This window comes from Lachancea lanzarotensis, scaffold LALA0S14 (assembly GCF_000938715.1).
Source record: "Lachancea lanzarotensis genome assembly LALA0, scaffold LALA0S14, whole genome shotgun sequence".
Taxonomy (NCBI): domain Eukaryota; kingdom Fungi; phylum Ascomycota; class Saccharomycetes; order Saccharomycetales; family Saccharomycetaceae; genus Lachancea; species Lachancea lanzarotensis.
The window spans coordinates 125770-145987 of record NW_019212892.1 but is presented as its reverse complement, the minus strand read 5'-3'; the positions used below and the strand labels follow the sequence as shown (position 1 = coordinate 145987).

Below are 20218 nucleotides of genomic sequence, written 5' to 3'. Positions count from 1 at the left end.
AAAAACACCGTGGGAGTTCCAGTCCTATCAACTGATATCGTTCTGGAAACATGTCAAACTGGAAACAAACTGGAAACAAACTGGATTCAAAATGCGAAAAGATGATTGCAGCCCCAAAAGATGGCACAATCTTGGTCATGAGCCTCGAAACGTTATTGTAAACGACACATTAGCTATCAAGGTAGTGTGCAACACGCTTTTCATACCAGAAACCTGAAAAGATACCCACTTCACGTGAATATCACATGATTTGTTCTTTTTTGGTTTTTGAAGGCTAAGTATCATCTATAACGAGAGCTCATCACCCAAGCAGTATTTTTTTTTCAGAAATTTTTCACTTTTATAACTTTGGAAGGAAGAGGTTGGATTCTACCACATTCACTTCACTTTTAGTCTTGAATCTTACTCTTTTTCTCTCTTCACTGAGCAGTTTCCCTGTCGAAGAAGTCATACCAGCACTTTTCACTCCAAGACTCTCCTTATACAATCACAATGTCTGACGTTGAAGAAGTTCAAGAAGTTCAAGAAGTTCCAGTTGTCGAACAACCAGCTGAGTCCATCACCATTGAAGACGCTTTGAAGGTTGTCTTGAGAACCGCTTTGGTTCACGATGGTTTGGCCAGAGGTCTAAGAGAGTCCGCCAAGGCTCTAACCAGAGGTGAAGCCCAGCTAGCCGTCTTGGTCGACTCTGTCACCGAAGACAACATCATCAAGCTCGTTGAAGGTCTTGCCAACGACCCAGAAAACAAGGTTCCATTGATCAAGGTTGCTGACGCTAAGCAGCTAGGTGAATGGGCCGGTTTGGGTAAGATCGACCGTGAGGGTAACGCCAGAAAGGTTGTTGGTGCCTCCGTCGTTGTTGTCAAGAACTGGGGTGCTGACACCGAAGAGCGTCAAATGATCTTGGAGCACTTCTCCCAGTAAGCGCATACGCTGCTTGCTGAAAGTCGTGGTCTTAAAGTGCATCTTTTAGCTATATTTAATTTGTAGTAAGAATAATACATTTTTCATTCTCGTTCATTTCAAGCTGTTTATTCTGATTGAATGCAGATACCGTGGCGCTGTTATAGTTGGCTCATTAGAAGAAAAGCGGGATATCATTGGTGGCAGGTACGTATTCCTCGGTTTCCGCGTCAGTTGTGTCTGCTGATAGGTTTTTGCCGCCAAAAAGTAGGGACCCGCCCTGCTGCGGCGTATGTGTGACAACTCTTTCAACGCTAACCCCCGCACGCAAGTTGGAAGGTTCGTAGCTCGGCTTTTGTCTTCGCTCGCCAGCATCCATCAATAAACGGACATCTGTCAGGTCTGAGTCGTCAAGACGGGCTTTTTCCAAAATGGCGACGTCGATCACAACGCCGGGATAGTCTTTCGACAACTGAGCCGCTCCAGATTTGTTCGCATGCCGCGATTTCTTCACGTTTCCGTAAATAAAGTCGTCAGTTTGACTTAGGATGTTCACGCTCATTAGTCCATGTACATCTTTTCGCAGTAATACTTTGCTGGCAATGCGGACACTGGATCTGATTTTGTCCAGTGTAGAAAAGTCGAAGATACCGATCACAGGCTGGTCGAAAGTCCTTTCGAATGATGTGGAGTCAAAAACTTCGAGCTTCTCCAAAATCGACTTTTCGCTCGGTAAAAGTATCTTGGACAGCCCCAGTTGACTTCTCGATACTAGGGCTAGTAAATTTCTCCCATCCGTTCCTGCAATTGCATATAGGTAGCATTCTTTGCAGCCTATTTCTTTCATGTCCTGAAGTGCGTTATAGAATACCTCTCCGCGTAGTATGCACTCCATAGTGACCGCATCTGCCTGTAGCTCAAGTCCAGTTGAGTCCCATTCCTTGACCAAATACGTGGAATACTCGACTTTTTCCGTTATGACTGAATCCTCGAAAATGAGTATAAAGGGGAATCCTTCGCCATTGTACGAGAATGTGCATTCAACAATGTCGTCTTTATCTCGACTTGCTACACTTACGCTGTCCAAGATATGATGGATCTTAACACATACTTTGTGATGAGCATCGGGATCGTTATTTGGTGGATTATAGCTGTATGAAACAAAGAGCTCGGCGGACAAATACAGTTGTATGCTGATTACTTTATTGTTCTGTCTTGCGAATGACAGTCCGTCTCTATCGATTATAATAAGCACATCGTCCTTGGTTCCAAAGGGCGTAAGACAGTTCAGAGCGGTGGTTATGTGCTCCAGATTTACCGTAGAAGCCGAAAACAGTGCATTTTGATCGAACATTGGATCTTAAGCAGATCCAAGTGGCGAAGTTGGTACTCTGTGGGGTGCATTTTATGGTGATGTGAATATGATGATGTTCATGTTAAATTAGATGAAATAGTAGTCAACGACAGGAAAACAGAGACGACAAAAACTAAGGCGCAGGTGAGGTGGAAATTGGTAATAGAGATGCATTTATACTCAAGAAAGATCAAAGATCAGTATCCTGAATTTTTCAGGAAGTTTGAGATGCATAGTAGACGAGATATAGACACGAATCCATCCTTCATCAGAACAATATTTTTTTAGGGCCCATAAAATCACTGAAATTACTCCCCAGCGAGTGATCGGTTGGCAAAAGCAGCTGCGAATGCCTCGCGTGAACTTGGGATAAACTTTCAAACGCAATGCCAACGAAGCAGAAAGTGATATATGAGCACAAATCTGTGTTCACGTGACTATGAATTGGAAAGATTCTTGAATACTGTAGGGTCCCATCTATGCTATGCTTTCCAAAGGGAACCATATCTATCAGAGGAAATGGAAGCTAGAAGGCCTAGAAATAGATCTGTTGGATTTTTAGCCGCTGGTGCACTAACAGCGCTTGCTCTTGGGGCCTATTATGCCTGGAAGAAAAGTACAACTTCGTCATCATCATCACCTACTATTGACGAAACTGAACAGAATTCCATTTCTGCGTGTATAGTTTTTACAGAGGATATGTATGAGAGCGGTCTCGATTGGGAAGGGCTAATTTCTATGCAAGCAGTGGTGATTCTACCTCCAAAAATTACACTTAGATCGACCGTGGTTCAATTCCCTGTCTCTCAGATAATTGAATGCGGCACTGAGGACGGCGTCTGGTCTGTTGTAAGGCATCTGCGGAAAGACATTGTGGTTGTGAGCCCTCTTAGTCTCAATTCTGTTCCTGCAGACATATACAGGTTTTCCGAGCCAGTCACAGAGCTTCCATGAAGCTTAAAATTGCATTCTAAAATCATTTGGTAATATCTCTTCTTTGGCCAAAAACCACACCCTCCGTGGACTGCGAGGCGCCTTTCATTGACCCATATTCCATGGTGCTCCATCTTGCTGCTTGCAGATGTGTCGGTTTCGCAGCCTTCAGAGGGCGGGGTTTTTTGGTCGCTAATTGTGGTCCAATGACAGGGAACTCTTGAGGGTGTCTTTTGTTAGCATAGCGGGACAATGATATGAGAGTTTGAAAAACAGAAGCAGGGTCTTTCTCCTCAAACAGATCCACGGTTTGGAAGAGCTCATCTTCAGGCACCCCGTAAAGTCTCGCAAATGATAAGAACTGTGAGATTTGCTCCATCTGCACAAATGGCATTTTTGAAGCTTTATATTTTAAACGATTCGAAACGTCAGATCCATCGGCCTCAATAAGTTTATTTGCTAGTTGGCACAAGACAGTGCCGTCCTTTAGCCTGCTTAAAAGTTGAGCTGCGTCTCGAGTGTTGAACTTTTCCCCTAACAGCGTACCGAATATCCATTCACTGATCTCCTGGATTGACTGAGGCGAGAATTTGTTGCGTCTGAGTTCTTGCAAATCCTGGTCGAGGGACGTTACATCAGCCGCACCATTGGAAGCATCTGTCATCCTTTCTGGGGAGTATCGATGCTTGGTCGATGCCCTCGACAACTGCAACTACCGGATTCTATATGTACAGATTAGGTGATCAATTTAACGGATCACGTGATAATGGCCTTGAACCCATAGAAAAAGATTCAAGCACTTTTGTAAATCCAAAACAAACGTTATTGGTTCATCCAATACAATTGCCCGTCTCAATTGCACTCTTTGCTTTCCTCAAAACGTTTTCTGGCCGTGTTTTGAAGATTATTTTGCAAAAGTCCCATCTTACCACTCAAACATGAAAACACAATTTTTTGGTTGTCAGACTCAAAATTTCAAAATCAGTTGACCTTCTTGACCCGTTCCCCTGGAGTCCCAAATGTAGGTTCTCCTATACCAGAACACGATCCATTTACCTTTTGAAGGCTTAGCGTAATCTTTTAGTGACAGCGTCATTTTAGTACAAAGTGATACGAATTCCGTTTCTTCACGACACTTTCAGAGATACACACTTTAACCCAGCCTGAGGCCCTTCAAATACGTCATAATTTGAATTTTCCTCAACACTGACCTTAATACACCGTTCACCCATCGATTTAGGAAACGTTAGCACAAAAAAAAAAACGGTAAGTCCACCCGTTCTATTGGTTAATCCATTCTACTTCACTGCAAAAATTTTGAAACAATACGACTGGGGAAATCATCATTAACACATCGACCACTCAAGAATTTAAATCTCACTAATAGCTTTCTGACGCGAAGTTTCCCTAAACTTTAGAAACCTTTATCTCTCCACATCGTCATTTCTGACGTAAGCACTTTTTATATTACTGTCCACTATTTTTAGAGAATAGCGAAGCCTACCTCGAATTGCACCAACGAGACCTTCACAGACCGGAAACTATAAGAAACGTTCCTATTCACGATAGTTACGGTACACGCGTTGTGACTTTACATCAAGGACATTTGAAAGTGGCTTGCGGTTTAAGTGTTTGAACTACAATCGCTCACTTGCCGTTGAACACCGCCAAAATGCAGATTAACATGTTCTTTTGGGCACTGATCCAAACGGTCTTTCTGGCGTCATTTAGCGCTGCTGCCAGTTCAAACATGACTAAACACATTGGAACATCGTCGCTGCTAACATGCATGGAAAACTCGCAGTTTACTGCGTCCTTTTTCGAAGTACAGTACCTGGCTCACAACAAGACCGTGGTTTTCAACATTGATGCTACCACCACAATCCAGGACAACATTACTGCACACGTTGAAGTCATCGTATATGGTCTGAATGTTATGGAGACGACAATAGACCTGTGCAAACTGGGTCAAAAATCTCTGTGCCCCTTGCAAGCGGGCCGTATCGACGTGGATTCTACACAGGAGCTAAACACCGATCTGGTCAATCAACTGCCGGGTGTCACCTACACGATTCCAGACTTGGACGCCCAGGTCCGTGTTGTGGTATATTCAGCAAGCGACACCAAGCAATCACAGCCCTTGGCCTGTGTAGTTGCACCCCTGACTAATGGGAAAACCGTGCAAACAAAATACGCTTCGTGGCCGATTGCTGCAATTTCAGGTGTTGGTGTGTTGACATCCGGTTTTGTTTCCGTGCTTGGCCACTCCACTACAGCAGCGCATATTGCTTCCAACTCTATCTCACTTTTCATCTATTTTCAAAACTTGGCAATTACATCGATGATGGGTGTGTCCAGAGTACCCCCCATCGCAGCAGCGTGGTCCCAAAACTTCCAGTGGTCCATGGGTATCATTAATGTGGGTTTCATGCAAGATATTTTCAACTGGTACGTCCAAGCCACTGGCGGTGAGTCCATAGTTGTCGTCGCCAACAAGAATATCTTGTCCATCTCTGTGCAAAAAAAGCGGTTGAAAAGAGCCGTGGTCGAAGGCGCAAAGAGGCTTTACAAGCGGATTTCAATAGCCACCAGCGACAGTTTTGACGTTGGCTCTTTTATGAACCAATCGAACCTTTACACCACGAACGAGAGAAACTCAACCAATTACGCATCGAAAACGCTAGTACTTCACGGAATCCAACGTGTCGCTTTTAAAGCGGGAATCGAATTGTCCAATTTCTTCTTGACAGGTGTCGTTTTCACGTTCTTCTTCGTTTTCGTTGTTGTGATTGCCTTGATGTTTTTCAAGGCTCTTGTTGAGCTATTGACCAGAACTCGCGTTATGGCTGAATCTTCTAAATTTTTTGAATACCGCAAAAGTTGGAGCAACATTATAAAAGGTACGCTTTTCAGACTTTGTATCATTGCGTTCCCTCAATTGTCGCTTTTGAGTATTTGGGAATTCACGCAACGCGATTCTCCAGCTGTAGTTGTAGATGCCGTGGCCGTTTTGGTCGTAGTGACATTTGTGCTACTTTACGGGGTCGTTAAAGTGATTGTAAGAGGTCGCGAGTCGACTCGGCTTTACAAGACTCCCGCGTACATGCTTTATGGTGATGCCAGTTTTCTGAATAGGTACGGGTTTCTGTACGTCCAGTTCAAAGCTGACATGTACTGGTGGTTGATTCCCTTCATGTTTTATGCTCTGTTGAGATCTCTTTTCGTCGCCGTCTTACAGGACATGGGCCGTGCCCAGTCAGTGGTGGTTTTCGCTATAGAGCTGTTCTATTTCGTGGCGATCTGCTGGAAAAGACCGTACATGGATAAGCGTACCAACGCGTTCAATATCGTCATCCATCTGGTGAATTTCCTCAACTCCATTTTCTTCATGTTTTTCTCCGGCATTTTCAGACAGCCACAAGTGGTGTCATCGGTGATGGCGATTGTACTGTTTGTTCTGAACGCCGTGTTTGCTCTGTTCCTTCTCATCTTCACCATCGTTACATGCACGCTGGCTTTGATCCACAGAAATCCAGATTCTCGTTACCAACCCATGAAAGACGACCGGGTGTCATTTATTCCCAAAATCCAGACAAATGGCGCGGCGTCAAAGTCAGAGACTGAACTGTTTGAGCTTGGAAAAGCCGCCATGATCACCAACGAGGCTACCAAGTACCCTTCAAGCGGCGACAGCTCGTCTAGAAATAAAAGCTCGCGAAAATTGCTGTTTGACGACGAATACGACGAAAGCTCGCAGTTCGAGGACCAATCGGGTTCTAGAGAAAAACGCGCTTACAGCGGCGAACCACAGGCGCTGCAGCCGACTTCTGCGGTACTGGGAACCAGCACATTCGGCACAAACCCTTACCAGAAAGTGCCCACTGCACCTGTTGGACGCAGTGCTCAGAATTTGCGTGCTCCTGAGACCAGTTTCAACAACAACACAGGCTACCAGGGCTATGTAGCGGACAATGCCAACCCCTACTCCAACGGCAGGTCGTATCTATAGGCATACTGTCGCTTTACACACTTTTTTTTTCTGTCCGTCATACATATTCTCTGTACAATACTACTTTTAAACTATATCGTGTCATCCTGAAATACAGAGCAAGGTAGGAATCTGAAGCCAGGAAAAAGTTCTCACCTGGATTCTGAACCATATAAGTCCCCGAATTGAAACTCAAGGTTTCAACCGGCTCCAACCTGTCTCGTCTTATCCATCTTTATTCAAGCTCGACGGAGTTAACTGCTACTTTCCTTAACAAATGAAGAGTTATCAACCGTATATGCAATGATCTTCCCGATCACGGGATCTCCGTTATCTCCCGAGCAAAAAAATTAAACATTTTCCAATTTAACCCAGAACTTCGTATAAAGGGATTGGGTCCCATATTAATCATTTGTTACCCAACAACGCAAGGTTGTCGTCGCCAAGATAAACTAAAGTAACGAATTCAGCTGGTGTATACGATTCAAACCATTGTATGCTACGATAGTTGATACGTTCTGGCTGATAATTTGTATACCTTGGTTTTCGAGATACTGGAGCAGAAAACTGGGCGAATTTTGACCTTGTATAGAGGTTAATAACAAAAACTGTGGGTTAAAAGAAGATTGGATGGAAAGAGCATCACCAATTGATAAGCGGCAGTCGTCATCGCCAATGGAGTCACAGGCTAATCGGCGAAATAGGCTGTCGTTCGTTTGCCAGGCTTGCCGTCGTGGAAAGACAAAATGCGATCGAGAAAAGCCCAGCTGCACTCGTTGCCTTAAACAAGGCATCAATTGTGTTTACGACGTAGAGCGACAAACTCCACCAAGACACCCCAACAAAGACGCGACCATTGCTAGACTGAAACGTGAAATAGAGTACTGGCAAAGTAGAGCATTGACGCAGGCTACGAACGGCAACTCCTGCTTGCACAACGAGAGCGTCAAGTCAGAACCGTCCTCAGTGACAGCATCGCAGTCCGGACATAGCTCGCCAAATGCCGCTTTCACATCTGGCCGTTTCAAGGGCCTGTGTGATGTCATGATAGATCTACGGCAATTCCAACCCAATTTGATCATTACTCAGAATACCAGCCGAGACGTGAAACCCTCGTCAGATATGGCCCAGGTCCGTCAAGACAGCTTTTTGGCGATATTTTTTGCATCGTTTTTCGCAGCGGCATCTGAAAATACGCTGATCAACTCATTCAACTCCAACGACGGTGTTCCGTACGCGAAACGTTTGAACCTGAGATCCGATCTCATGAATTTGCAGGACCGTATGCTTCGCAAATGTACCAATACGGTACAGCAGGCGCGAGTGACCAGTTTCTCGGAAAGGATAATGCAAGAGCTAGGAGGTTCTAGAGATGTGCGTAACGGCATTTTTCTGAACCTTTTGAACTCCAAAATGTCCCGAAATCTGATAGAAGATGTCAGCGCTGACGAAAACGTCTACTCTTTGGCCTTGACCCAGCTCATCAAGAAGATGGAGGACCAGCTGCCACCTTTCCCTGTGCTAATGGCGTACAAATCCTACTTCTTTCTTTGCGTTTTCCACCATTTTCCCTTCGTCGATCGGGGTATTTTCGAGGAGGCCTTAGAGAACGTTATAACGGTCAACCCTCAGCATCCTCACAAAATAAAACTGAGGCTTGGTAAACAAAATCTGCGGGTAAAGGTCGAGAATTTGGCCATTCTAATGGTGATGATCGGCATCTCTTATAATTCAATGAAATTTGAGCTGGGAATGTCGTCCACTTTGAAGCCTACTTATTACGATACAATGGCAAACCAGACTTTGATAAACCAACATCCAATCACGGACGAGACTATATTGCTGTCTCAGCAGATCATTGCAGCGCTCGATTTTATGAACTCGACCACAGAGAATACTATTTGCTGTTTACTGTATCTCTGGACGTTTTACGCTTTTTCCCCCGAGGAGGGCGATTTTTATTATGGGCAACCCACAGAGTTTGTGCTGGGAATAACATCGATTCTGGCTACCAATATTGGGTTACATCGGGATCCATTACAATTTCGTCAGTTTCAGGACGATTCGGCAGTTGATAAAAGGCTTGTGAATTATCGAAGAATTCTATGGATGAGTCTCAGAACTATCTTGAACTCAGAATCAGCTTTGAAAGGAAGATGTCCCAGATCCATCAAGGATTCTATCTGCTCCTCAGACTTTGACTACTTTTCGCCAACATTGATGAGCCAAATGGTAAAAGACACTGTAGGTTCCGGTGAAGATCATAAAAAAACGTATGCTGAGACCTTCACAAAACAAAGAACGTATGATCTTCTGTCTCGGTTCGAAAGGATATGGTCTTCATCACAGGGTGAAGCGGCCCTCAGTTCCATAGGCACTTTGGTCCAAGACGTGGAAGAACATATTGATAAATTGTACAGTCTTGTTGATCTCGGCTACGGAAAAAAGCCTATCTTAAATCGACCAGTGTTAAGCGAGCAGGCCAGACAGAGGATATTCGCTGAGGCTACCGAAAAAGCTTCGAACTTTCAAGCTTATATCATTGCTCAGCTGATTCTGACTAGAACTTCGTTCACTATCTTCATTTATTTTGAAACGAAATGCAAAGAGTCTTATCAGGAATTTTACCCTTTTTACGAGACCTTTTTTGTTGATGTGGTACGGAGATTCTTGAAGTTGAGCGAAGTTTACTGTCAATATTACAGTGGAGAGTTAGCGGAGAGTTTTATTCCATCTGCCTCGTTTGTTATTGATAAAGCGATGCAAATGAGTATGGGTACTATTTTTTATACAGCGGTTGCAATGATGTTGAGGCTTACCCATGCAATTGACATTATTCAGGACAAAATTGCTCGAGAGAAGTACTTTCAGGATAAAAGTACGGAAGCGACAGTTTTCGAACTTACCAAGAAGCTGGAGGCTCTCAATGCTATAAACAATAGACTCGAGATGATTTTTGACAGACTGTGCCATTTATCAACTAATCACCTCCGGTTAACATTCTTTTCTGCATTCAAGATGTTGCTGTTTTTCGATCATATTCTACAACTAGTGAAGAAGAAGGAGATGACCAAAACTATGAGTCAACTAGCACAGCTAGACCTCACAGAAAAAACAAAGAGGAATTTGTTTTTAGGATTTGGGTTCGACGTGAAAAAGACAGGTCAGATGTTCAACGATTTGAGGAGCACAGTTTCTTTGTCCAGAATAAAAACGGATGTCCTTCATGATATTCAACGCGAGGTTGATCGTATTGCTGCTTTCCAACTTCGCCCAGACGAGAAGTACGCAGCAAGCACAGTCTCTAAAGACACTATCCCTGATGCTCTACCGCAATTTAATAACGGATCTCAAACTGTGAACATGAGTCCCTCCCCATCGATCGGACAGTTACAAAACGGTGGGGAATCAACTGAGTGTCTGCAGCTTCCTTTCAATTCAGAACTGGACTTTAATCACATAGAATTGTTTGACTTCGATTTCGATTTCCTGCTTGGAGGCATGTGAAGTTAGGCGCTTGTGCAGCACTGGTCCCCGAAGCTTGCAAAGCATTAGTATATATTCAAATTCAAGACATTAACTGGAAAATAATAACCCAGTAATACTTTTAGTTAAAAAGATCGAGCTACTTTGCCGGTGTAGCCAATCAAGATTCATTACGCAGACTTCGTATCAGCTTGAAAAGCGCGAAGGTGAATAGCGACGTAAAGCCTACAGCTGAAGTGGCGACCAAAGCGTACTTCCAGTAATCCAAATCCTCTCTGGCCACGTCCGGGGCCAGCCCTGGAGTGTTTTTTCCGGGCTCGAGGCCGGCCGCCGTTAGTTTGATAAATAACTCATTCAAAGAGCTAGACCACGCTGAAGAGACATGCAGAGGATGTTCTACAAAAAGTTGATCTGCAAAATCATCTGGCTGCAGATAACATCTTTGCTGCTGTTTATCAAGATCAGCTTTTAAAGCCACAAAGACCATCGGAAGTTCTAAAAGGTGCTTATGCTCATTAATGAGGTCAAATAAGTAGGAGAAAGACTCCGGATCGCTTGAATCGTAAGTGAGACATAGAACATCACATTTTTTTGTCTTCTCAACGTTTTCCAATATTGCAGGTTCTTGTTCTCCGAACTCTTGCACGATGAGGTAGTACTGTTTGCTACCTTTCAACTCCAAACTGTTAACGCCGATACGAGGTCTGATTGTCGGAGTGTAGGGCTCCGAAAATGACATTCCAACGAATGATTCTAAAAGAGAGCTCTTTCCGCTATGTGGTTTTCCAATAACGAAACAGTTAAACACTTTGCGGTCCGTTACTGGCGCTCTGTAAAATCTTCCGTTTCGTCTTCGCTTCTTTCTCGATTTCGTCACTTGCAAAGCCAGCCGAGCATCCTTTTCAATGCCTAGGTATACAAGATACTCTGTGGTGGTCCTGTAGTCTAAGAATGTAGTCATTGTCCATTGAGCCAGCCATCCTTGGAGTGTAACGAAACCCTGATTGTTGACGACCGTAGAGTTGGGAAAATTAGTTTCTGTCCATAATGTGGGGAGTCCCGGAGTCGTCTTAAAAAGAAACTCAAGTTCCTGGTCGTTCAAACCGCCGTCGTTGTCCTTATCGTATATCAGAAATAGTTCAACTAGGAAGCGATAACCCAAGGGACTTAGTTCTACACTCGCGGTGGCTGGAATATCCATTTTGGGATATAGAACTTTGTCATTGATGGAAAGCGAGTCCGTGTAGTGGAATGCGCGGAGGATATCCCAGGTTGTCTCATGACGTCCTTTTTCGGAGTAAAGCTTGTTCAGAACTAAGAATCCGTCTTTTGTCATTCCTTTTTCGGGGACATACAGCGTGTAGCTAGCATATTCCTGAGGAGGAGTGGAAAGGTGAATCAAAGTCCCCTTTATGAACTCAAGCTCATGTATGTCAATGCTTTTGCCAAAAGAACGTCGTTGCAGTACTGATATTTCTTCATCATTAAGATACCCATCTTGGTCTTTATCGGATAGTAAAAAGATGCGCTTAAGAGCTAAAACAGTTAGAGGCTTCAATTCTCCAACGCGGGCGTCGAAAAGAGGCGCGATAGGATGAGTAATAGCTCGTTGACAGAGATAAAAAGCTTGGTTTACATTTACTTTATCTCTGGCACTTGTCTTGATGCACGTTTCAATTTCCTTAAACTCTCTGAGTATTGGTATGAACTCTTCATCTTCAATTTTGGTGCTATCTGAGGCCTGGTCTTCTGCGCGAAACTCACCTGCATTAAGGGAGTGGTTTCCATTTCCGGAGTATTCGTCGCACTTGTTTTTGCACAGAATAACAGGTAAATTCACACCAAGAGAGCGGAACATCATCATCCAGTATAACGCAACGCGGTCGTAGCTTTCATGATCGGAATAGACCAGCCATATCACGTCAGCACTTTTCAGTTCTCGATGTAAGGATGGCAGCTCGGAACCTGTAGTATCCACCAAGAGAGTAGTTTTGGGACAATACGGGCTGGATGAGAAGTCTCTTGGAACTGTGACAGCCGGTAAACAATCTTGTAGATTTGGAATATATTGATCTTTCACCAGACATGCTATTAGACTTGTTTTACCAACCCCATTATCACCACAAACTACCACTTTAATCTGCTCTTTGACCATAAATGAGGAGCAACGGTGCAAGTCGAGAGCTATAACAAACTTTGAATGAAATCTAAGAACGACTTTGACGATGGCTACGCGAATAGACCGGTGGATTATATTTGAGATGTGGGTGGCCGAATTAGTGGAATATGCACTAGAATAAAAAGAGTACCACCAATTGTGCAAAAACAAAAGTCGTAATTAGTTGGGCTTGAGTTTGTAGAGACGTAAGCGTTACGAGACATCGGTCAGTTTGTCTCTGTTAGAATCGACGAAAGTACCAGAGAAATCAGATCTTACTGAAATATCACTTTGTACTTTATTGTCACTGTGTGTCTATTTGTTCAAACACGAATCGCTACGTAGCTGTAATTCGTACCAGTAGCCTTTTTTGAAGCAAGGATTTGGAGGTTCACGTCTCAACAACTGTTTTGTACCCTTCGTCTGATGATTTTGTTCGAGCTTGTGTAACTACTAATTATACTCGTTATGGGACTTTTCTTGAAGTTTCTTCGCACAAGGTTCCCCATACTTTCGGTAGATTCATCCATTGCTGTTAAAGTAGAATAAGCGCTTTACTGATTCCAGAGTAATCGCTTCGTGATTCATTTGGCCTACTTTAAGGACGTTTCTGTTGAATGGAAGTGAAACTTTCCACGTAAACGTGGTGCAATAACGACATTGCAAAACAGACAGAGAAGGTAATGAAAAAACTTCAAATATCTTCCCTCCAGTTCTCTTGGCCCCATGAACATCAAGGAAGCGGGAAACTGTAGTTGTTACAACTCTTTCCGTTATTACGTCAAATTCAGTCCCTGTCGTCGTATCACGTGCATTGGATCACTGTACCATGGACCTGACGCCAGGCAGGAGAGACGGAACTTACAGTTATGACCACTTCTCCTCTAGTGATTGAATATATAAGTATCTTGAAATTCTGAATGGTTCGAGTTCGAGGGTTTATAGATATAGTATCAGATGATCGATTGAAGGATCCTTCTACAGTAGTTGATGAATTAACTGAGAACCAAACTGAATTAAAATCCCTAGGTATTCAAAATATTGAGAATCTAAAAATAATATCATCAGTGAATGAATCTGTTGCCGTTTTTCTTTGATCCGTCACCAATCAACAATCAAGTGATCATGACTTACCGCAAATACAACGAGATATATCGTAAAGGCGTAAAAGACACATTTGACCTAAGTGACCCACCTCTTCACATTGAGCTCTCATAAAATGGGAGCTTTAAACTCATCGAGCTATTCCCATTTGACAAGAAGAAATAAGCCACGTAACCGTGATTCCATAGTAACAGTCACTCTACACGAATGATCACCCAAGATTTAGAAATTAGCTATAGACAAATCTCTCACGGTGGCAAACCTTTAAACATCGAAAACCAGACAGGTAGCTCAAGTTAATAGCATTTCGTGATCCAGAGCATCAACTGCGAGTAGAAAATGGTATGTGGAATCTAATTGCCGCTTCTAGCACTTTTCTCAGCTCGTCGAAGCTGCCATTTTAGTGTCTTCTTTACTAACATAGACCTGTCATGGCTTTCAACGTAGACTTCTATCGGTACGGGCTACGATCTTTCAAACAGTGTTTTCTCACCAGATGGGAGAAATTTCCAAGTCGAATATGCATTAAAAGCAGCTGAAAACGGTGCGACTGCTGTGGGTATCAAATGCAAAGATGGTGTGATATTTGCCGTGGAAAAGTTGATCACATCAAAACTTCTGGTTCCAGGAAAGAACCGCAAAATCCAAACCATAGACCGTCACATTGGATGCTCCTACTCCGGGTTGATGCCTGATGGGAGACATCTGGTAGACAGAGCTCGTGAAGAATCTCAAAGTTTCAGAAAAACATATGGCAGTCCTATACCACTAGCAGCCCTAGCCGACCGGTTGGGACAATATGTGCAAGCACACACACTATATAACAGTGTAAGGCCATTTGGTATCACTGCGATATTTGGTGGGGTTGACGAGAAAGGTGCCCATCTCTATATGCTCGAACCCAGCGGGACTTACTGGGGTTACAAAGGTGCTGCTACCGGAAAAGGCAGACAATCCGCTAAAGCAGAACTAGAAAAAATCTTGGTATCGAAACCTGACCTTGATGCTAGGGAAGCGGTCAAGGAGGCTGCAAGAATTGTTTTTCTGGCTCACGATGACAACAAGGAAAAAGACTTCGAACTCGAGGTGAGCTGGTGCTCAGAATCCGAGACCAATGGTCTTCACAAGAGCGTACCTCAAGAATTGCTGGAGGAAGCAATCAACTTCGCGAAGGCCGAGAGTGGTGACGGTTCCGATAGTGACGATTCTAGTGATGACGAAGGCCGCGAAAACAATAACGAAAAGCGAGATGCTGAAGGGGACGTACCCATAGAGTAAATAAAAAGACGCGCTACTTATTACAATCACGATCCGTAATTTTTGAAAGTCCGAATTTGTATTTCGAGGTCGACCGCAGGGACGGTGTCGATTAATGTTCGTCCTGAAAACTCTGCCTCAGACGTTGCCTCAATTTCTTGTTTTCATCCTCCAGGCGTAAAATTCTGTATTCCGCAGCAGCGGCATCCAATTTTCTCCTTTCACGTTCTGCTACCCATTTACGCTCCAGAAACTCGATCCGCAAACTTGAATTCTTGTTAGGATCCTCTTCTTGCGATGGCAAACGCGAGGACCTTTTTTCCTTTTCTTTTAACAATATCTTGGCGTGCTCTTCAACTATCGTATTGACGGCGGTTTCGATGAAGACATAAAGTGACTCTAGCTTAGCATGTGAGACTCTGTGATTGTCATTAGCGCTAAAATCTTCCAGTGCCTTAAGCTTACCCTTGGCTTGGTTTATGGAATGTTTTTGTAGGACCTTCTCGAAGACGTCAAATACTTTATTGAGGTGCAGTAACAAATGGTTTCGAAACTTTTGGTATTCGTTTTCCAGCAATGAATGATCCCTTCCGATGTTTAGAGCGCCCTTTTGAAGCTCTTGATTTTGATTTGTGATAATTTGTAGTTCATGCTCCATTGCAAGAACATGGGAATGCATTTCGCGGTTCTCACTTATATAAAGACCCGACTTTCTAACGGCTCGCTTAAGCGTTTTCTCGAGGTCGGCAAGTGCATTGTCCGATTCAGTTCGCAGAAGGGAATTTTCCGACTTGAGTGATTCTACCTCCGTCGTGAGTAGCCGAATTTCAGTGTCAGCAGCCGAGAGCTGGCTCATGAGACGTTGCTTTTCGTCCAACCACTTATTGAATGCCACTTCATTCGTCAAGCTTCCTTCAAGATCGAAAGACTTTGCGAACTTTCCATCAATCTCATTTTCGCTGTTGGAAACCTGGTGTTCTGCGCTTCGTCTGTCTTTCACCACGTCACTGCCCGAGTAATCCACATTGGTTGATGACTGCGGATTGACATCCAAGGCAGTAGTTGCTAAATGATCATCACCCTCGTTTCTATGCAATCGTTCATCTTCATTATCTCTGGGGGCCCTGTTGTCATAGAACGTGGCAAATTCGGCCAAAAGATCTTTTTGTTTGTCAAGCTTTTGCTCGAGAATTCTCTCCGTTTCTGCGCAATGCATCATTTTGTCCTGCAAGCTTCTCAAAAAGCCATTGTATTCTTCATGCATCGTTTCTATTGCGCCCTCCAGTCGAGGATCCAAAAAGTGAGAAGTGGCAAGGTTTTCTTCATACGTGGTAGAATTCGTAAAATCTTGAGTTTCCTGGTTCTGCGAGGAAGAGTATATACTCAAGAATCTCCGTATGGTGGAGGCCAGAGCATTTATTTTGAGATCCACGAAGTTATTGGATATGCCACGCGCCTTTTCCAGCGCGTCAGTTTCTTCCGGTGAGAGTGTCAGGTTCGCGGAAAACAAGCCCAAGAGTTCGTCAATGTTGCCAGCAATCACATCAGAATGCTCAAGGTACGAGTTAATGTCGTTCAAAGCCGTGCGGTACTCCTCATTACTTGACACGAGTTCTTGTTTGAGCTCTATAAGCTCTTTGTTTTTCATGTCTAGCGTCTGTCGTAGCTCATTTAGCTCTTTAGGTATATCCCCTGCCTTATCGGGACCAGGAAGCTTTTCAATGAGCTTTGCATAAGTCTGGTTTCGAGTTATGCCGTCTTCTGCGCTACCGTCTCGAGTATAGTTGATTTCTCGTAGTAATTCTGTGAGTATGCGTAATTTGAGTTTATATGTCGTCAATTGTCGCTGCAAGTTCTCAATTTCCGCAGAGGAAGAGGCTGATGCGGATGCGGTAGCCGTACTGGACAAGCCATACTCAGAAAACAGAGAATTACGGGTGCGGGGCCTTGAATTGAGCGGCGATGCGTCAAGTGTTGGCAGCGGATGTGGAGGTTCTGAGCCACGGTTTGAATCGACATAGCTGTGATGCAAGGTATCGAAACTATGCTCTTTGGGTCCAGAAGTGCGCCAGGGTGTCATAGAAACACTCAGACGTGGAATATCGCCCCCAAATGGTAATTTCGAATCCTGCTTTCCGGGACTGCTTGCCATGTGAGATGAGTTTTCGTTAGACAATAACCCTGATTGTTCTGGACCAAAATCTTCTTCCAAGTGACTACCAAGTGACTCATTGCTCACATCACTGTCTTCGGTATCCATTGTTGCCTTCCAAGCTTTCTTTCGTTTGTATGTAAATTAACCAGTCCTTAGGTATACCAAAATAAGCGTAAAAATGATCCTGGAAGTGCCCAAATATTCACAAAATATCCACTTAGCTAGCTAAACAGCTCTTGAAGCATGAAACCCAGTGCTTCGGTGTTTAAAGAACTCAAACTTGTATGTTTGATACCTTCATCTCGAACTGTCATCTTAAACATTGTCCAATACATCAAATCGGACCAGAACACTCAGTCACGTGCGGAATAGAAGAATCACGTGAAAAATGATCAGTTGAGATTTTGGAAAATTTTCGAATTGAGCTATAAGCTGTTTAGATGCCTTCTTCTACTACAATCCAAGAAAGGTCGAGACCAAACACAGCTGTTCATTCTACTATATATATATATATCGAGATACAATGGCAGCAGCATCTGTTGAGGAAATCAAATTGGAAGACATTCCCGTCGACGACATTGACTTCAGCGATTTGGAGAAGGAATTTCAAGTCGAATCTGATGTCAACTTTGATAACTTTGTTGTGGTCGATGGTGCACCTATCGCACCGGAATCAAAGGTTCCTATCTTGTCAAAAGTTCTAGGCAAACTCTTCTCGCAGGCTGGAAAAGTCGTTGATATCAATTTACCTCTTGACGAAGCCAAGAAGAGCACCAAAGGCTATTTGTTCGTTGAATTCGACTCTGCGGTTTCTGCCAAGAAGGCCATCAAGATGCTCAACGGTAAAAAGCTGGACGTAAAACACAGACTTCTTGTCAACAGCTTGAGTGATATGGACAAGTTCGGCTCTGAATCTTTCGAAAATGAATTCAAAGAGCCAAAATTGCCAGATTTCCAGCCTACTGACTATTTGAAGTCATGGTTGCAAGACGAACAAGGAAGAGACCAGTTCGTGCTACACAAAAATGACGTGATCGGAGTGTTTTGGAACAGAAACACCCAACAGCCAGATAACGCCGTGGAGCCAAGATCCAACTGGTCGAACACCACGGTCAAGTTCTCGCCAAAGGGTACTTACCTGTTCTCTTACCACGACCAGGGTGTTGCCTCGTGGGGTGGTAAGAAATTCGAGCGTTTGAGACGTTATTTCCATCCTCAAACCAAGGCACTCGACGTTTCTCCTACAGAAAAGTACTTGGTGACTTTATCGCCGGAACCCATCTCTGTTCCTGAAAACGCACCTGAAGATTTTCCATTTGGTCCTGAATCCAATGGTCACCAATTGTGCGTGTGGGACGTGGCCACTGGTGTTTCTGTCAAGACTTTCGCCTTGCCTCCAGCTCAAGCATTGCACTGGCCTATGATCAAATGGTCTTTCGATGATAAATACTGTGCACGTCTAGGTCCAAACGCTTTGGCCGTTTACGATGTTGAGAACAACTTTGAACTACTCGGTGGTAAGATTATCAAGATTGAGAATATTATGAACTTCTCTTTTGCGCCCGCCGGTGTCAAGTTGGCCGTGAACAGAAACAACGAGCTTTCTTCCGTCCTAGCGTTCTGGACTCCAGAATCCAATAACCAATCGTGCAAAGCCACCATAATGGAGATTCCTACAAGAAGAGTGCTGAGAACGGTCAACCTCGTTCAGGTCTCCGATGTGAGTTTGATCTGGCAAGAACAGGCTGAATACCTATGTGTAAAGGTCGATCGTCACACTAAGTCTGGTAAGACCTTCTTCACAAACTTGGAAATTTGCAAGCTTACCGAAAAAGATGTTCCTGTTGAGAAGGTTGAACTGAAGGAACTAGCTTTCAGATTTGCCTGGGAACCAACTGGGCAACGATTTGTCACTCTATCACGTACAGAAGTTGTGGATGACAATCCATCCATCCCTAAAAATGTCATCACATTCTTTGCTCCAGAATTGAAGGAGAAGAACAGCAAAGACGATAGTCAAAAATGGAGAGCTTGTGCCACAGTCAGCGGAAAGTTTTCGAACACAATCTCTTGGTGTCCATCTGGTAGATTCGTGTTGGTAGCAACTTTGGTCACACCAGACACCCGTAAAGCAGACTTTGAGTTTTTCGACCTTGACTACACGGGAGAGAAGAACGATAATACCCGCGATGACGTGGCTGCCAAGGTGAAATCCATTGCTCACCCAGATTTCTATGGTGCTACAGATTTGAGCTGGGATCCTTCTGGTCGGTTCCTAGCCGTCTGGTCTTCCGCTGTCAAACACAAACTGGAGAACGGTTACAAGGTTTTCAATGTCACTGGTGAAGTGGTGAGAGAAGAACTCATTGAAAACTTCAAAAACTTTGTCTGGAGACCTAGACCCGCTTCTCTGCTGACGAATGCGGAGAGGAAGAAGGTGAGAAAGAACCTGAGAGAATGGTCTGCTCAATTTGACGAATCGGACGCCATGCAAGCAGACAGTGCCTTGAGAGAGCTCATCTTGCTACGTCGTTCGCTAATGGAGGAATGGTCCAACTACAGAGATGATATCACCAACGGCATGAAACAGGAATACAACTACGAGATTTTCGACTTTATCGAAACGTCTGCTGTTGATGAAGAGTTTGAAGTCGTGGAGGAGATCAAGGAAGAGATTCTGGAAGAGAAAGAGGAACAAGTGGACAGCTTCGAAGATGCTTAGATCAATCTTCGAGGAAGGGTGCAATGCTGATTTCCATTCTGTAGAGCATCTTTACGTACAAAAAAACTTGTGAATACTGTTATTTGCTTTAACCTCTGTTTGTCGTTCGTTCTATATTTACATGCTTGATCCGGAATACTTATAAATTATATTTAGGC

The 20218-nt window shown here is 43.8% G+C and overlaps 10 protein-coding genes across 10 annotated transcripts; 6 read left to right on the top strand and 4 right to left on the bottom strand.

The window, feature by feature from the left end:
• Nucleotides 1-492: 492 nt before the first annotated feature.
• Nucleotides 493-924, top strand: RPS12 (LALA0S14e01486g1_1; the record flags this gene model as incomplete). Its single annotated transcript, XM_022771966.1, has 1 exon — nucleotides 493-924. One exon carries the CDS (start codon nucleotides 493-495, stop codon nucleotides 922-924), a length of 432 nt encoding a protein of 143 aa, XP_022631086.1.
• A 154-nt stretch (nucleotides 925-1078) lies between these two features.
• On the bottom strand, nucleotides 1079-2257 carry RAD17 (LALA0S14e01464g1_1; the record flags this gene model as incomplete). The annotated part of the gene is made up of 1 exon (XM_022771955.1): nucleotides 1079-2257. The coding sequence occupies one exon, from the start codon at nucleotides 2255-2257 to the stop codon at nucleotides 1079-1081; it is 1179 nt and encodes a 392-aa protein (XP_022631085.1).
• Nucleotides 2258-2776: 519 nt separating this feature from the next.
• PEX22 (LALA0S14e01442g1_1) lies at nucleotides 2777-3211 on the top strand (the record flags this gene model as incomplete). Its single annotated transcript, XM_022771944.1, has 1 exon — nucleotides 2777-3211. One exon carries the CDS (start codon nucleotides 2777-2779, stop codon nucleotides 3209-3211), a length of 435 nt encoding a protein of 144 aa, XP_022631084.1.
• A 22-nt stretch (nucleotides 3212-3233) lies between these two features.
• Nucleotides 3234-3854, bottom strand: SCP1 (LALA0S14e01420g1_1; the record flags this gene model as incomplete). The annotated part of the gene is made up of 1 exon (XM_022771932.1): nucleotides 3234-3854. One exon carries the CDS (start codon nucleotides 3852-3854, stop codon nucleotides 3234-3236), a length of 621 nt encoding a protein of 206 aa, XP_022631083.1.
• A 1008-nt stretch (nucleotides 3855-4862) lies between these two features.
• LALA0_S14e01398g (LALA0S14e01398g1_1) lies at nucleotides 4863-7199 on the top strand (the record flags this gene model as incomplete). Its single annotated transcript, XM_022771921.1, has 1 exon — nucleotides 4863-7199. One exon carries the CDS (start codon nucleotides 4863-4865, stop codon nucleotides 7197-7199), a length of 2337 nt encoding a protein of 778 aa, XP_022631082.1.
• Nucleotides 7200-7808: 609 nt separating this feature from the next.
• LALA0_S14e01376g (LALA0S14e01376g1_1) lies at nucleotides 7809-10685 on the top strand (the record flags this gene model as incomplete). Its single annotated transcript, XM_022771910.1, has 1 exon — nucleotides 7809-10685. One exon carries the CDS (start codon nucleotides 7809-7811, stop codon nucleotides 10683-10685), a length of 2877 nt encoding a protein of 958 aa, XP_022631081.1.
• Nucleotides 10686-10824: 139 nt separating this feature from the next.
• GEM1 (LALA0S14e01354g1_1) lies at nucleotides 10825-12819 on the bottom strand (the record flags this gene model as incomplete). The annotated part of the gene is made up of 1 exon (XM_022771899.1): nucleotides 10825-12819. One exon carries the CDS (start codon nucleotides 12817-12819, stop codon nucleotides 10825-10827), a length of 1995 nt encoding a protein of 664 aa, XP_022631080.1.
• Nucleotides 12820-14265: 1446 nt separating this feature from the next.
• On the top strand, nucleotides 14266-15204 carry PRE10 (LALA0S14e01332g1_1; the record flags this gene model as incomplete). The annotated part of the gene is made up of 2 exons (XM_022771888.1): nucleotides 14266-14268; nucleotides 14374-15204. The coding sequence occupies 2 exons, from the start codon at nucleotides 14266-14268 to the stop codon at nucleotides 15202-15204; spliced, it is 834 nt and encodes a 277-aa protein (XP_022631079.1).
• Nucleotides 15205-15295: 91 nt separating this feature from the next.
• Nucleotides 15296-17443, bottom strand: SPC72 (LALA0S14e01310g1_1; the record flags this gene model as incomplete). The annotated part of the gene is made up of 1 exon (XM_022771877.1): nucleotides 15296-17443. One exon carries the CDS (start codon nucleotides 17441-17443, stop codon nucleotides 15296-15298), a length of 2148 nt encoding a protein of 715 aa, XP_022631078.1.
• A 418-nt stretch (nucleotides 17444-17861) lies between these two features.
• PRT1 (LALA0S14e01288g1_1) lies at nucleotides 17862-20060 on the top strand (the record flags this gene model as incomplete). The annotated part of the gene is made up of 1 exon (XM_022771866.1): nucleotides 17862-20060. One exon carries the CDS (start codon nucleotides 17862-17864, stop codon nucleotides 20058-20060), a length of 2199 nt encoding a protein of 732 aa, XP_022631077.1.
• Between the last annotated feature and the right edge of the window lie 158 nt (nucleotides 20061-20218).